This window comes from Scatophagus argus, chromosome 20, assembly GCF_020382885.2.
Source record: "Scatophagus argus isolate fScaArg1 chromosome 20, fScaArg1.pri, whole genome shotgun sequence".
Taxonomy (NCBI): domain Eukaryota; kingdom Metazoa; phylum Chordata; class Actinopteri; family Scatophagidae; genus Scatophagus; species Scatophagus argus.
Genome location: NC_058512.1, coordinates 7,088,732 through 7,104,061, shown reverse-complemented (window position 1 = coordinate 7,104,061; position 15,330 = coordinate 7,088,732). Strand labels below are relative to the sequence as shown.

The window sequence follows — 15,330 nt, the reverse complement described above, 5'->3', positions numbered from 1 at the left end:
ACACTCTAAGGAGCTACAATCCTATCGGAGTACAACCTCTTCTTGTTTTTATTTTTTTTTATGTTCCTCTCACTGTGCATGCTCCTGTTTGACTGACACTTTGGCTGCAGCTGTTATCCACCATGTTTAATTGTTCTTGGAATAATAACCTCAAACCTAACCTGTCACATTTTCCAACATGTGAATACCTATAGAGCTCTTCGCTGAAATTGCATTGCACCATCCTTTTACCAACAGGTAAAATGCCACAGTCACGCTAACACTGCACTGCCAAAGGAAATAAACTTGGACCCATTTAGACACGTTCATATTTGAAGTCCTGAAACGATCTGTACAGTTTAATAAGGGGCGTGATAAGAGATAATAAAATGATGTTTAAATAGTCTGCTCTGTTCTTTTCTCCAGGAGACTTTTTTCAGTATAATTAGAAAAGGCTTGAAAACTTGTAAACCCATTTGGTCTGATGTACGGCATCTCAGCAGCCACTAGAACAGAAATTCGGTACCAGAATTTCTGCCTATGTCAAATAGATTTTTTGATAAATTGGATGTTCCTTCAAACATAACACCGTCACATCTTCATATAAGAGGTATTTTCAGGGGATTAACATTTTAGATTGAAATCAATAACAAGTTTCTTTTATTTGAACCCCCCCCCGCCACACATACACACAAGCTTGCTGTGATGGAAATGCCAAGGAGCCACCCACCAATCTGTCGAACCAGTGACAGGCATTGGATGAGTCTAAAACAACAAATCCAGCTGGTTTTAATGTCAAGACAGCGTTTGACCTGGATGACTAAAAATTCTTCACAGACAAAGATCTCAGTGTTGATATAAAGAGCCACATATCCACCAACCACATGGGCAGACAAAAGACTGCAGCACTTAGAAGTGAAAACGAGTGGCAGAAGCATGTTTGTATGGTAAGCACCTATAAAAGTTCACATCTTCTCGCATCTTGAATTAAACCCTTCATGGTTCCCTATAGAGTTTTTGACCACTAGTAGTGATGTGGAGCAACATTTTTATGAGTCAGTCCCCAACACTGTATGATGTGACACCATAGGGTCTACTGTAGTCCTGTTGCTACAGGTGCACCCCACTTCAGGTTTGGCGAACCAGTCTTTGCCGGTTGACATCAATGCATCACTACCGTCGACTACCGCGAAAAACTGAGTGATTTATCTGCCGTTGAGGAGCTTAATCTGAATCGGATGAACCCATTTGGCAGGGGCTTGCATGTAACAGACGTTCATTTAAAGAAATTCACGTAGTGGGTAAAGAAGGCCTCAATGATGCACATTGTGTATGGCAATATAACTTTTAATAGTTTGCAAGTTAACTGCCCCTTAAGTAGGATGTACAGTAGGAAATTTGAGTTATTGATAAAAAAAAAAAATCAATAAATAGCAACCATTTTGATTATTGTTCCAATTCTAAGGCAATCTGCTTAGCAGATCATTATTAAAATACAATCCCCACTCCTTTCACTTGCTGTATAGACCTACAACAAAATGAGGTTATTTTCACACCCACTTCATTCACTTGGTACCTCTTTTCTGGAGTTGCCATTACCACGGATATGCTCTCATTTCATGCTGATTCATCTTATTTCCCTCTGTGTTTTACTGTCTCATGCACCATGAAAATCAAATCATGTTTGGAACAAATGCATAGGGAGTGTCGCCACTGATACACATGCACTCACAACACTCACAAACATACAGACATCCTGTGAAATCTAACCTAATTTTAGTCCTTGTGTGACAGTCAGTGACACTCAGCAGACTATTTCATGGCCCCTCTTGTCCCCAGATGAAGGTCATGTTATGGAGGATATCAAAGAGAATTTAGTGCCCTGGGCTTTTGAAACAACCTACAAGCAAATGCACAAATCTGCTGTGTTTTAGCATACTTGGGTATCAGATGTCTTGTGGCCAGGAGCGCTAGCACAGCAGTGACACACCTGCTTTGTAATTGTACTTGCAAGAATAAATTATCATGGTGCTGTAAAGGCAGGCATCAACTACAGCCAATTAGCTCCTTCCTAACCAGTACACTCCCTGCCATGGCACAATCACAGTTTGGAAATGAGGGAGAACATTTTAAATGCCACAAAAGCTTCTCCTGAGTGTAAGCCGATGTCTTTGTCAAAGCTGTGTCACAGGATTATAACACCTGTGTTGTGATGCTAAGGGCAAATTATGTTTGTTTCAAATGGCGCTCATCCACACTGTTCACACTGCATTCGCACTGTTGTCAGCACACCGAGCTAAACTAATATCCCTCCCTCTTTTTTTCTGGACATTGACTTTAATACGATCCCTAACAGCACAATTAGACTGCTATTAAACTGTTTCCTTTTTAAGTAATGTCATTGCAAACCTTAAAAAGAAAAAGGCAAAGGTGAAAGAAATGTCCCCGAGCCCTTCAAAAACTGATGCTTTGCTGGCAAAGAGCAAGCCAGCATGAAATTAGGGCCCTTAGGCTCCTGGGGAAATGTACAGTTCTGCATTGTCTTTTGGACACCCACCAGTCACATGGCAGCTGTGAGCTGATGTCAGTGTAGAGGATTTATTAGTAAGAAACTGTCCCAAAAACAGATATCACATGGCAGTTGTGGTGCAGTATACTGTGTCCAATTGTCTGCACACGCAAATGCTGCTGCTTAACATAAACACATTTATTCGACTGACGCCTCTTGAATCATTTCTTCTTCGTGCTGGTGGATTCTCTCTTCCCTACTTTTCTTCCTGTGCTGCTTACGTAGTTTCCTTTAAAGTTGGAAATTGGGGGAGTTTTCGGTCTTGTGTCAGTGTTGGTTCAAAACATCTCAGTCTTGCATTAGACCTGGGCCTGAGATAACGTCACACTTAAATATTGCTATAAACTGGAACGACCTGCGGGTCCCTGTTGTTCTGCAATATGAGCTTAGTATTACCGAAAAACCCGAGCGTCTTTGTCCCTTAACGCTGTGGATTGTCGTTCTCGTGTTAAACTGTGTTCTCTTCCCTTTTCCTCTGTCGTACAGGAGGATTTTCTCTCCCTGAAAGTGGCAGTCTGGGAAGCCTCTTTGGTGGAGCTGACATTTTGGAGTCAGTAATGTGGAGGTGGAATCTCTTTTGATTAGAACGAAGTGTCAGTTTGTTAATATCACTTGGCTTCATCTGTTGCCTTGCTATGAAAAGCAGACACCAAATGAAATGAAAAGAAATTACACCACACACCAAGTTATTGCCCATTCCGATCAAGATTTGAATGGGAATGTGACTGGTGCAGCCAATCAGGTCTATTTAGCCTAGTAGTATTTTTATTTTTATTTCTTTTTCTACATTTTTTTTGTTTTTTGGGCCTCTTTTTATTTTTGTCATCTTGGCTCCTTTTCCTTTCCTTTTCCTCCTCTCATCCAGAAATCTTTTTGAGGTTTACCTTTATCATTCCGCCTAATTTCCCTGTTCTGATCAAACTTTTCCCTGTGACTGTGCTTTGTCAACTTATCTCTTGTTCTTTTTCTATTTGCATCTTTCACACGCACACTCTCCCTTACTCTTTCTCTCTGTGTCCTCTCTTTTTGTGTGTCGATCTCCTCTATTCCACCCCTCCTTTCTCCCCTTAATTTTATCACCCTCCTTTATTAGTATTTCTCCAACTCTTGACTGCATGTATGTGGGCTGATGTGTTTGTGTGTATGGGTGTATGCTGCCATCCTGATGTCCTAGGCGCCATGTTTGGTGTGATGTAGTAGCCGCTGCTAGTGTTTGTTTGTTTACCTCCCACAGCCACTTGGAGTTCATTAGCAATGCTTTTGCCTCAGGAGGATCACTCGCACACAAATGCTCATGCACACACGTACATGCTCTCCCTATGTCTTTCCCGCTGCCTGGCTTTATTTATTTGTTTATTTTCAAGCACATCACCACAATGACATGCATCCCACTGAGTTTACTGTCACAGCTTTGTGTTTGATAAAGTCCGCTGTGAAAAATTCTATGCACAATCAGTGGTGATAGTCATTAACTTGTACTGCTGTCTTCCTCCTCAAAGTTTCTAGACATTTACATAGGGTGGATGTTATTGCTCATTTTGCGCAAAAGGAAATTGAGACTTTGGCAGTTTGATTTTCAGAGAAATAAACTGTGAGTTCTAATTACGGTAGCAGCAGATAAGTCAGCTGAGTTGATCAAAATATCGAAAGTATGAATCACTTATCAAACCAGCTCTCAAACTTCAAATATAATTTTTTGCATTAGTCCTGCATATAACCACATTGAGAATTGCTACAAAAAAGAGCTATCACTTTTCCCCCCAAAAAAGTCAAGTTTAAATGATTGAGAACTGACACAATATTTACTTGAATGAATTTGAACACATCCCGCTTAGACTTTTCTGAGCTCATAGAATTTATGTCATTCATCCTGGTGGCTGGTGCATTTTAAATCATGTCTCTGGCCACCTGGCAAATATTTGCACTCCTTTTTATCTCTTTTTCTGGTTGACACCAGGACATTAGAGAAATATCTGGCTCTGAAGCTGCTAAATACTCTTCACGAGCTAGCTGCTGACTTTGACTGTCTGCTTTCTGATGTTGGCTGGTGGGTTACAGTGGATATTTTTTGCTGGATGTACCTGCTTGCTGTGGCTCAAACAATGCTATGAGAGTGATTAGAGTGAACCAAAACAATGTGCTAAAAGAATATAAATCTCTGTAAAGAATCGGAAGCAGAATCCCAAAATATTTTATTGATCCCTGGGGGAAATTGGGTTGTTTCAGTTGCTTCAACCAAAATCAGAAGTCTGAAGGCCAAGGAGTAATGTTAAAAAGACAAATAAGAGTATTTTCAGAATATAAAGCCGATGGGAACTGCATAGTCACTTTATCACCACAAGCAACCCCTTTCACATTACACCTACTCTTCTAACCTAGTGTTACTGTAAATATATTGATCATAGCTGCTTTAAGTCAAACGCGAGCAGGCGGTTTCAGATTCATCGTTATGGTAAAGTTAAATTCAACAAATCGATTGGGTCACAGTCCAGTCCAAAAGTCAAAGGAACTCTTGAGCGGTCGTAATGTATTAATTAGAAGTGAGCCAGCACTGATCATCAAAAAACTGAGTAACAAAAATACTCATTGTTACATTTAATAGTATCTAATTAATTGCGACAAATTATTATGACGCAGGTTTTAGGCCACCATCTTGCTCGAATATGTAGTATTTCTATGAGACTTCATATTTGTTTTATATTGCCACTGGTAGCACTGAACTATTAGTTAAACCTGAATTTCTACCTTTTTTTCTTTTCTCCTAGTCAGACCTCGAGTTACATTATTGGTACATATTGAGTGAATACAAGTGGAAAGATACCAGACAATATTCAGCCCACAACAAATCATTTCATAGTTGTCTGTTTGTTACATAACTGTATGAATCATAGGGAGATTTTTATTTTATTTATTTATTTTTTTATTTTTTTTCAAGAAAAGATGATTTTGATCCTGACTATGTGCAGACAACTTCACCCAGCGGGGTCTATACACAGAGAATGATGTTGCATTACAAGCAGTGATAAGCAGCCTCTCTCTCTCTCTCTCTCTCTCTCTCTCTCTCTCTCTCTCTCTCTCTCTCTCTCTCTCTCTCTCTCGACATCCCATAATGATTCTCAGACAGACTCCAGCAGACACCCGCTTGGTCCCGATTGGTAGGACTGTTGCCAGGGAGCGTTGCCGTCTCAACGTGGATAGAATCTGTTGTCTGGTACACTTTAGACATGAGAACAACTGCAGGATCTGAATATTTATAACGAGGAGACTGTTCATATTGAGATTGTATAGAGGCAACATAAGCACAAAGGGAAGGAGCTGTTCCTGTTCACCTCACTTCAGAATTTTCGTTTAGTTTGCTTCTTTTTTTTTTTTTGGAGATTGCTTTACTTATGCTGAGATATTATTTAATATTATCTGTTATTTGTATTTGTCTGCTTAATATGTCTTAAGTCTACTTAGGTTTGTGTTATCTGCATCTTGAATAAAAGTTGACCGCAGCTTAACTTCAACACTGAACTTGTATGAACTGTTCCATGAAGCACTTAACAGCAAATGCACGAATCGTAAATGTGTATGACTTTTATGGTTTTATGTTTGAATGTTGCCGTTTAGCTACAATATAACTAGTAATTAAATCTGTGCGTGTGTGTGTGTGTGTGTGTGTGTGTGTGTGCCATCTGGTGAATTGTCCCATTTCTTCATATTATTCAAATATGCCTGGACCTGCTGCTACAGTTAATAACACTGTGCGTAGGTATGAATGCTTGATTAAAATGGATGTAACACATTCCAACAAAGCAGGCAATGGCAATCAGAACAGCATTCAAATCTCATATATATCAACATTCAAACTATACTGGCACACGAACACACACACACACACACACCTGACGTACCGTGCTAAAAGTCACAGCTAGGTATATAACTGTGAGTATAAAAACAAGCCTTGGTATATTGGAAACTTTGACATTGAAATACAAACAGAGCAGCAGAGAGGCATGTGCCCCTGCACGCACACACATACATATACACATATATAATTACTTGTTAGGCAAACAAATTCCTGCCTTAAATTGTTTTATCAGGGATGTGCAGTCTATATTTAATGCAGGGAGGAGGAGGCTTCAGTTTCCTTGTCAATGTTTGCGTGTGTGTGTGTGTGTGTGTGTGTGTGTGCTTTTATACACGTATGAATGTGTGTGCACTTACCCTCATCATGTGCATGTGCATGCATGTTTCATATTCGTTCGTGCAGTGCATTTACATGCGGCTGTGTGTCTGTATATGAGCAGTGGGGCACACCACCGTCCTGTCTGCCTGACTCAACATATTCTCTGTTCACTCTCCTTTGCTCTTTCTCTGCCCTCCTCCCTCTTCCTCTTTTTCCTCCCTACACCCCCCCCTCACCCCACCCTCCTCTTTCTGCCCGGCTGGCACGTACATGCATGTCTGTAGACTCTGTACTGTGCTTGCTGCCGTGGCACGCGCCAACCTCACTGCAATGCAGCCCTGTGTGCATTAATTGGCAGAGAGACAGTGGGTATGTGGTATGCAGGGCGGATGCAAGGAGAGAGAAAAAGGCGGAGGAGAGAAGCGAGAGGCGATGTAAGGATGCAATAGTCACAATAACTGATTGATGGACAGACTGATGAACGAGCACGTGTGGCGGGTTCAAAGAGGGACAGACAGACAGACAAACAAACAGGATGTGCATTGCTGAGTGTGCACGAGGAGATTACCTGGCTGTGTGTGTGTGTGTGTGTGTGAGAGAGAGAGAGAGAGAGAACAGAGAGAGTGTGTGTTTATGTCTGTTTGCATTAGTGTGTTTGTGGATTTGTGTCTCCTGCGTTTGACTGTGCTCTTTGTGTGTGCTCACTCATGTGTGTCTATATGTGCCGTGCAGATATCACACTGCTGGGTAAAGCTCTCTAAACCAAAGTCTGACTCACTGTATTCAGCGCTTTGTGATATCCTCCCTTTCATATTTCCTCTGTGACTAAAAGTAAAAGTTTGCTCAGTTTAGCACAACTTTCTCCACTTGACGTTTCTTTGGCAGAAAATAAAGCGCAGTGTGTCTTGATACTTTGTGGGGACACGCTCAGACATAAAAATGATCTACATCCTCATTTATTTATTTATTTATTCATTATCTATTGTGCAGTTTAGTATCTTCGTGTTTCCTCTGCCATTGCTTTCTCCATCGCTTTTTTTTACTCTTACGTGCAAAAATCACTTAACATTTTTGCACGTGTGCGTGTGCACGTACTGTAAAAGTACACTTACTTATCTGTCACAGCAATTTTGCATTCTTATCCTCCCACACATATCTTTCTGGAAGTTATCCCGTCTCTTAGCTGTTGTCTTTTATCTTTCCTTTTGCCTGTCACAGACTGTGACATCTGGCTCCTGTCCTCCCTCATTCGCATCAAGCAACATTTAGGGAGGCCTTCCATGTGCTGGTCAAAAACTGAAAAACGCAGAAATGTCACCTGAATAAGCTGAGCCACCACAGCGGAGGCGTAAATTAATCATTTAATTTATCAATTCATGTAGAAAAGACAAAATAGTCTTGCGTGAAGACAGAACTTCTCTCCACTCGTGTGTAGGTGTTTGGCAGAGAGGTCCTCGCATGATTCAAAGAAAATACACAACACTTGCTCAAAAAGTAAACCTTTTTTTTTCCCTTACTATTGTCTTCCACAGATTTTAAGAAAATTCAGAATACCTCGAAATGAGTGTTTTTGATTGACCTTTTTAATTCTACAATCAGAGGGATTAGAGGATTACTGCATCGTGTATATTGAAGCTTCCAGTTTAGCGAAGCTTTGTTTTACCAAAATGTGACACATTCTCTCCAGACTTGCGTCAAACAGGAATTTCAAAAGTTTCACTGTTCGATGTTCTAATTAATTAATGGCGGCTATGACCTCTGTAAGCTTTTCTCATTTCTCTTTTGTCTCTTCTCCTCCTCTTTCTGGTAGACCATATAGACATCTGTGTCCAGGGGCAAAGCGGCAGAAGTTGCTTCAACCTAATTGTCTTTCTCTACTCGTACTGTCCTCAAATGACTTTCTCTCTGTCTCAACTCTCCCGTCCCTCCCTCCCTCCCTCCCTCCTCTGCTTCTCTCTAGCTCTGCCCAGTCTCTGTCTCCATCTGTAACTGTAGCCTGTGTTTTTCTCTCCCTCCCACTCCCTGCGACGTATAGATACTGCATTGATCAGACACACGCGCGCAGACACATGCGCGCACGCACACACTGAGCCTCCCACTCCTTTCATCATTGATTCGCTCTGTTCTGCTCTGCTTTCCTCCTCTTTCCCCATTCTTATTCGCTCTCTCTCTCTCTCTCTCTCTCTCTCTCTCTCTCACTCTCTCTCTCTCTGTATCTACAGCGGCACTTGTTGAATTCAACCCTTGGAGAATAGAGAGAGGGGAGAGAAACAGAGAGAGATAATGACAGGGAGGCAGAGGGAGGCTTTGAGACAGTGCTAGAACAGTGAGCAGAGAGGGAATGGGGCTTTGGAGGATATAGAGACAGAAGAAGAAGAAGAAGGAGAAGAAGAAGAAGGCTGGAGGGAGAGAGACAGAAAAGTCAGACAGCAGAGAGAATCATCTTTGAGACAGTGGGAATGACTCTTTAAGTGAAAGAGTCAACCAGTCGGAGTGCATCGGAGTACTTTCCGTCCATCTCTTAACTGCTCCTCCTTCGTCCTGGTCCTGACTGCTGCTGCTGGTGTGTTTGTATGTGCCCAAGGCTCGATGGTGTGTTTTAACCAGAGGACTGGCTTACACAGGTCAGCACGGTCTGGGATAACAGCGAGCGCTCTTTTCTGCTTTTGTGCATGTGTGAGAGACTGCTGGCGGAGGAAAGTCGTGTGCTGGTTACTCCAGGTGAGACTCTGCGTGCCAGAGTACACAGTAATATAACCTGTACTGTATTTGTGTATGTGCATGTGTGAATACTCATGCACACTTTTATGTAAGTAAGCCAGAGTGCATGTCTGTCTGTATGGAGTGCATGAAGTGGGAGAGAAAGAGAGAGAGAGAGCGTGTGTGTGTGTGTGTGTGTGTGTGTGTGTGTGTGTGTATGTGTGTGTAAGAGAGGCGGTGACATTTTTTTTTCAGTTTGCATTCCTGGAAACTGTTCTGCAGCATTGCTTAATAATGAAACTACTGCGTATATGTATGTGTGTGTGGGTTGGTGGGGAGAAAAAACAATGACACAAGGTTCAGGGCAGGAAAGAAGGTGCAAAGACGCCTGGAAATTATTAAAGGGAAGGAAAAAAAAAAAGCAGCTGTTAAAGTTAATATGAAATTGATTGCCTGACATGAGTTGTTTTGTTTTCTAGCCTGAGTTTAGAGGGAGGACAAATTAAAATCACCAAAATCAAACTGAGACATGAAAAACTGGTTGCATGCAGAGTGGTACTTGCTGACAACTTTTGTCAGCGCTTATAGATCATCAAGTCCCTGCCGCAGGAAAAATGTTTTAATGTCTCAAGCGCAGTCTTTGGAATGTCTCTCAAGGTTCTAAGAATTTCAGTCATGTAAAACAGCATTTAAGATTAAAATGTTCACAGTATTCTCATGTATAGAAGGCACGGCATTGTGTTCTGTTTTTTTTTTCTTTTGAGGACTGATTTGACTCCTCCTTTCTCTCTCCTCCTTCTACTCTCACCCACTATCTCTGCATATCCATCTCTCTTTCACACACCTCTCACTTCTCCCTCAACTGTATTAATTTTCTCACTTTATCTCAACTCTATTTTCAATCTTGTTCTTTGCCTCCTTTAAGGTTTTTTTCAATCTTCCCTTCTCACCTCTCTACCTCCCTGTGTCAGGTCTTTTCATCTTTCACGCATTTTCTATTCACTCCTTTCCTCATCACTGCATTTCACTTCTCCAGCGCGTTCTCCAATGCCTCTTTTTTGTTGTTGTTGTAGATGCCTCTGTCAGTGGCGAAGTCTGCAGTGAATATCTGAAACCTCATCTTCCTCTTCTTCTGTGGCCAACATGTCCCAGCTGCTCCATGTGGAGATCCCAAACTTTGGAGCCACAGTTCTGGGCTCCCTTAATGAGCAGCGCCTGCTGGGACACTACTGCGATGTATCCATCCTGGTCAAAGGTTGTCCTGTAGTAAACTTGGAGATTTTATTTTACTTACAGAACTTTGCAGTGATACTTGAATTTTGTCAATATTAACTTTTTTTTTCTGTTTGTCTGTTATTTCTATCAATCAGGTCAGGCTTTCAAAGCCCACCGGGCCGTTTTGGCTGCCAGCAGCCTCTACTTTCGTGACCTCTTCAGCAGCTCCACCAAGACCCAGTTTGAGTTGCCCTCCTCAGTCACACCTGCTTGCTTCGAGCAGATCCTCACTTTCTGCTACACAGGGAAGCTAACAATGGCAGCTAGCGAACAGCTGGTGGTCATGTACACAGCTGGCTACCTCCAAATTCAGCATATAGTCGAAAGAGGCATGGACCTAATGTTCAAGGCAAACTCACCTCACTGTGACTCTCAAACAGCAGGGTCTTTAGAGGAAACAGGATCTGAGCCACAGAGTCCTTCTAATAATGGTAACGGACTAGCAGTGGCTGCCCTTTTGGGAACCCCGGGTTGGTCTCCATCCTTACTCTTGCCTCAGCGTAAGATTAAACTAGAAGGGGGTGACCCGACGCCCGTCACAATACCCTCCACGCAAAGCAAGCTTTCGTCCTCAGAGTTGGGGAATCGGCTGGCGAGGGCCGGTTCACTGTTCTACTCAGGTGGTGGGAACCCCATCCCTGGTATGCAGTCTTACCACCTTCAAGGAGCCGGTGGAGGTGGAGCAGGAGGAGGAGGAGGGGGAGGAGGAGGGGGAGTTGAAAGGTCCAGCCCTGGAGCGTCTAGCCTGCCAACCACTGACAGTCCTACATCCTACCAGAATGAGGATGAGGAGTTTGAGGAAGAGCCCTATGATGGGATTGCAGAGGATGCCTACAGTAATCTCTATGGACGTTCAGCTAACCTCTACGGGAGTGAGTATTGTGTTCTGTTAATGCGTTTATAAGATCATTGTGTGTTGCAGTTCTTGCTTTACTTGGTGGAGAATACTTACCAATGAACCTTTAATCTGGAATTTTAATGTCCTCGGTTCAAGATAAAAGTTCTTTTTATACTTTTAACTTACAGCGTACTAGGGATTACTTTATTCCACCGTGTAAAATTTTATATATTTTGAATGAAAAACTGAGCAAATGGACAAATACTAACAAGGTCCTGCATCTGTTGGTGTCTTTCAAGTCATGTAAGGTCTGAGTAAGTGTAAGTGAGAAAGTGAACAGTAAAACTGGCCAGATGTGCAGATATATACAACCATAAATTTAGGGCTTTTAGAACATAAATTCTCCTTGTATAAATTTGTGTAATGTGGCAAAAAAACCCCTTCACATTCATTTCATGCCAGTTACTTCTATCCTGCGCATCTTCAAAAAGCAGGATGTTGTGCCTCCAGTGTGTGTGTGGGTTCTCGCAGCATAAAGATAGCTTTATGGAGTATGATTGGAGTGTATCGTGACCAACAGCACACTCCTTATCACAGCTACAACAGCTGACCTGTACTGCTTTTTGGTATGATTTTCTACAACACTTTGATATTGGTGCAGATTTGCTTACACACGAAGGCATAGATTAACTTGTGTTTACATTAACATATAAACCCACAGACTGGATACCAAGGCTGGATGTTCTCAAACTCTCTCTCTCTCTCTCACACACACACACACATACAGTCCACCATTCTTAGCATTCTGCAGCTCAAAGGCATCACTCAGGTTTGTCAAATTCTAGAATTTCAGATATTTATGAAATCCACTCTATCTGCAATAAGACCGAGTGCCCCAGGGTGACATTGCGAGATATTTGAGATCCATGCACGCCTTTCCTGTGTGTGTGTGTGTGTGTGTGTGTGTGTAGGTGTTAGTGTGAATGCACATACAAATGCATTAATCCACACTTTTCTGTATACTTTATGTGCATGCGGCAGTTAAAAGATTATTTTCTCTGTACATGTGCATGTTAGTTAGCATGTGTGTGTACAGGAAGTGCGTGCATGTGAATCCACTCATGAGTCTTCTCAGAGGTTAGGGGAAGCGATTTTGTGATTAAGAACTCAACACCCAGCTTTGGATCTGTCCCCCTCGAAAACTCAGGTTGCTGATGCAGCATCGTGACTTATCTGGGATACATCTGCAGTGCTCTGAAACATTTATGAAACACAACAAACTTGTATGAGGTTACACCAACCTGTTTTATCACCAAAATTGTGTAGCTTCTTTCTAAAGTATGTTATTGTCACTTATAGGCTCATGAGTATATTGTTACACATATTTATCTGTTTTGCTGTCTCTCAAAATCTGCTTTGCTTTTCTAAAGCTTTCTGAACTCTTTCTGTTTTTGCTTTCTTTCATCAGTCCAGGACAAGCCAGAGATGGCAGCGATGCCCTTGTCCTTGGAGAACCGCAACTGTGTGCTGATCCGTAGGGACCTGGTGGCACTGCCTGCTAGCCTCATCAGCCAGATAGGCTACCGCTGCCACCCTAAGCTCTACACTGAGGGCGACCCCGGGGAGAAGCTGGAACTGGTAGCAGGTAGGCACGAGCGTACAAACAGATGCATTCACTCACACTCATTTATTTGCTCAAAGTTTATCACATGCAGAGAAAAATTTGCCATTGCACTGAGCTACCGTACCTCAGCCCATTTGCACGTTTAGATAATCTAAAAGTAGACAGCCGGTCAAATTAAACTAAAGCTGAATTTGATTTCAGATAATAAATTCAGAAGCGTAGAGGAAAAACTAGAATAAAATAGAAAACCATTAAAATCAAGATCTTTCCAAAAGCAAAGATGTTCCAAGTTATGTTATCCATGACCCAGTGACCCTTACTCATCACTTTTGGTTAAATTATGTTCAGATGTTACAAACATTGAACTGTATGCTCTTCTCTATAATCAAAACACCATTCACTGTTGTCTGACCCATGTTCAACTAGATTTTATAGTATTTTTGACCCATGTCACTATAATGATCTGAAAGGGACAGAACAAAGCTGCAGACTTTCTCTGCAGAGACTGAAGGACAACCATCTCTGCAGTGCTCATCAATCAGGCCTTTATGGTAGAGTGACTAGATAGAAGTCACTCTGGAGTAAAAATATATAAGACAGCCTGACAGCCTGCCAAGCCTTTGCCAAATGGCCCTTACGGGCCTCTGAGAGCATGACAAAAAGATTCTTTTGGTATGATGAGACAAAACGGAATCTTTCTGAGTGCCAGGAGCAATATATTGCCAGACCAGAGAGTTTCAGAGAGACCAGGGACCACTCAGCTGCAATTTCTACAATGGAGCTTGGCAAAAATTTGAATCAATTTAGAAATTAATCTCTTATGACAAACAAATTTGAGAGAGTCTGAATACCGCCGAGTGTACTTTACAGACAGACACCACTTGAACGTGTTGATGTGTGGTTGTAGTCAATGATCAATTAAAAAAAAAACTGCTCAGATTATAGGGCGGCACGGTGGTGCAGTGGTTGGCACTGTTGCCTCATAGCAAGGTTCGAATCCCGGTCTGGGCCCTTCTATGTGGAGTTTGCATGTTCTCCCTGTGCCTGCGTGGGTTTTCTCCGGGTACCCCGGCTTCCTCCCACAATACCAAAGACATGCACATTAGGTTAATTGGCTACTCTGCATTGCCCCTAGGTGAGAGTGTGTGGTTGTCTGTATTTGTGTGTTGGCCCTGCGGTTGACTGGCGACCAGTCCAGGGTGTACCCCGCCTCTCGCCCATAGTCAGCTGGGATAGGCTCCAGCTCCCCCGCGACCCTGACGGATAAGCGGTATAGAAAATGGATGGATGGATGCTCAGATTGTAATGTAATTGAATGGAATTGAATGTTCTGTATCCTGCATGTGAGGTACAGAATACAACACATGAGTGTGAAGTAGTTTTTGAAGAGGTTTTGAAAATAAAAAAATCTAGAAATTTATAGTTTGCTGTTCTTTGGCCTTCATCTTTATTTCCTCAATTAAGTCAAAGATGAATTCAGAAGATCTCCTTGAACATAAACAAAGAATAAAAAATGGACTGGTAATTGGTTCAAAGAGAGACTTCAAAGACAGGAAATGGATTGTAATATGAGCAGTTTTCTCAGCAAATTGTCTTTTTTTTTTATACTACACCAGGTACACAGGTGTTCATGACTCGAGGCCAGCTGATGAACTGTCATCTATGTGCTGGCATCAAACACAAAGTCTTGCTCCGCCGTCTGCTAGCCACATTCTTTGACAGGTGAGTATGAAGGCATAAAACTAAGCAGTACTGTTTGTATTAGTTTTTAAGGGCCTACTGCAAGATCTGAGTTCTGTGTATGACTCCAACACTACCGCTGTTGTCACAAACCAACTTTCACACTCCATCTGTGGCCATGTTGTGCAATGCGGTTAGTGTGTGTGTGTGTGTGTGTGTGTGCGCACGTGTGTGTTCCCATGTTCATCTACAATATATAGTTGCTGCTAACTCTGCCCCCTGGTGTTGACTCTGTATCCCTACAGAAACACTTTAGCCAATAGCTGTGGGACAGGTATCCGTTCCTCTACTAGTGACCCCAGTAGGAAACCCCTGGACAGCAGGGTCCTTAACGCTGTCAAACGTAGGTTTACTGCCCACATCATCTATTATTTGTGATAGAATTTTAAAAGAGCACAGTTTTTCTACAAGGAGTTTGTTTTCTTCTCTCTTTT

The 15,330-nt window shown here is 42.1% G+C and overlaps 1 protein-coding gene across 3 annotated transcripts in view; it reads left to right on the top strand.

Annotated features, from left to right (window-relative positions):
- The window catches only part of LOC124051533 (nucleus accumbens-associated protein 2), a 29,933-nt gene that overhangs the window by 8,710 nt on the left and 5,893 nt on the right, over positions 1-15,330 (top strand). Inside the window, exons 1-6 of one of the 3 annotated variants that reach the window (XM_046374986.1) lie at positions 8,701-9,343; positions 10,493-10,674; positions 10,790-11,566; positions 13,001-13,177; positions 14,773-14,878; positions 15,142-15,239. In XM_046374986.1, the coding sequence (XP_046230942.1) occupies positions 10,563-10,674; positions 10,790-11,566; positions 13,001-13,177; positions 14,773-14,878; positions 15,142-15,239 (1,270 nt within the window). In that variant the 5' untranslated portion in view covers positions 8,701-9,343; positions 10,493-10,562. Of the gene's footprint in view, positions 1-8,700; positions 9,441-10,492; positions 10,675-10,789; positions 11,567-13,000; positions 13,178-14,772; positions 14,879-15,141; positions 15,240-15,330 lie in introns of those variants that run through there. The other 2 variants (XM_046374983.1, XM_046374984.1) reach the window with 2 other exon arrangements.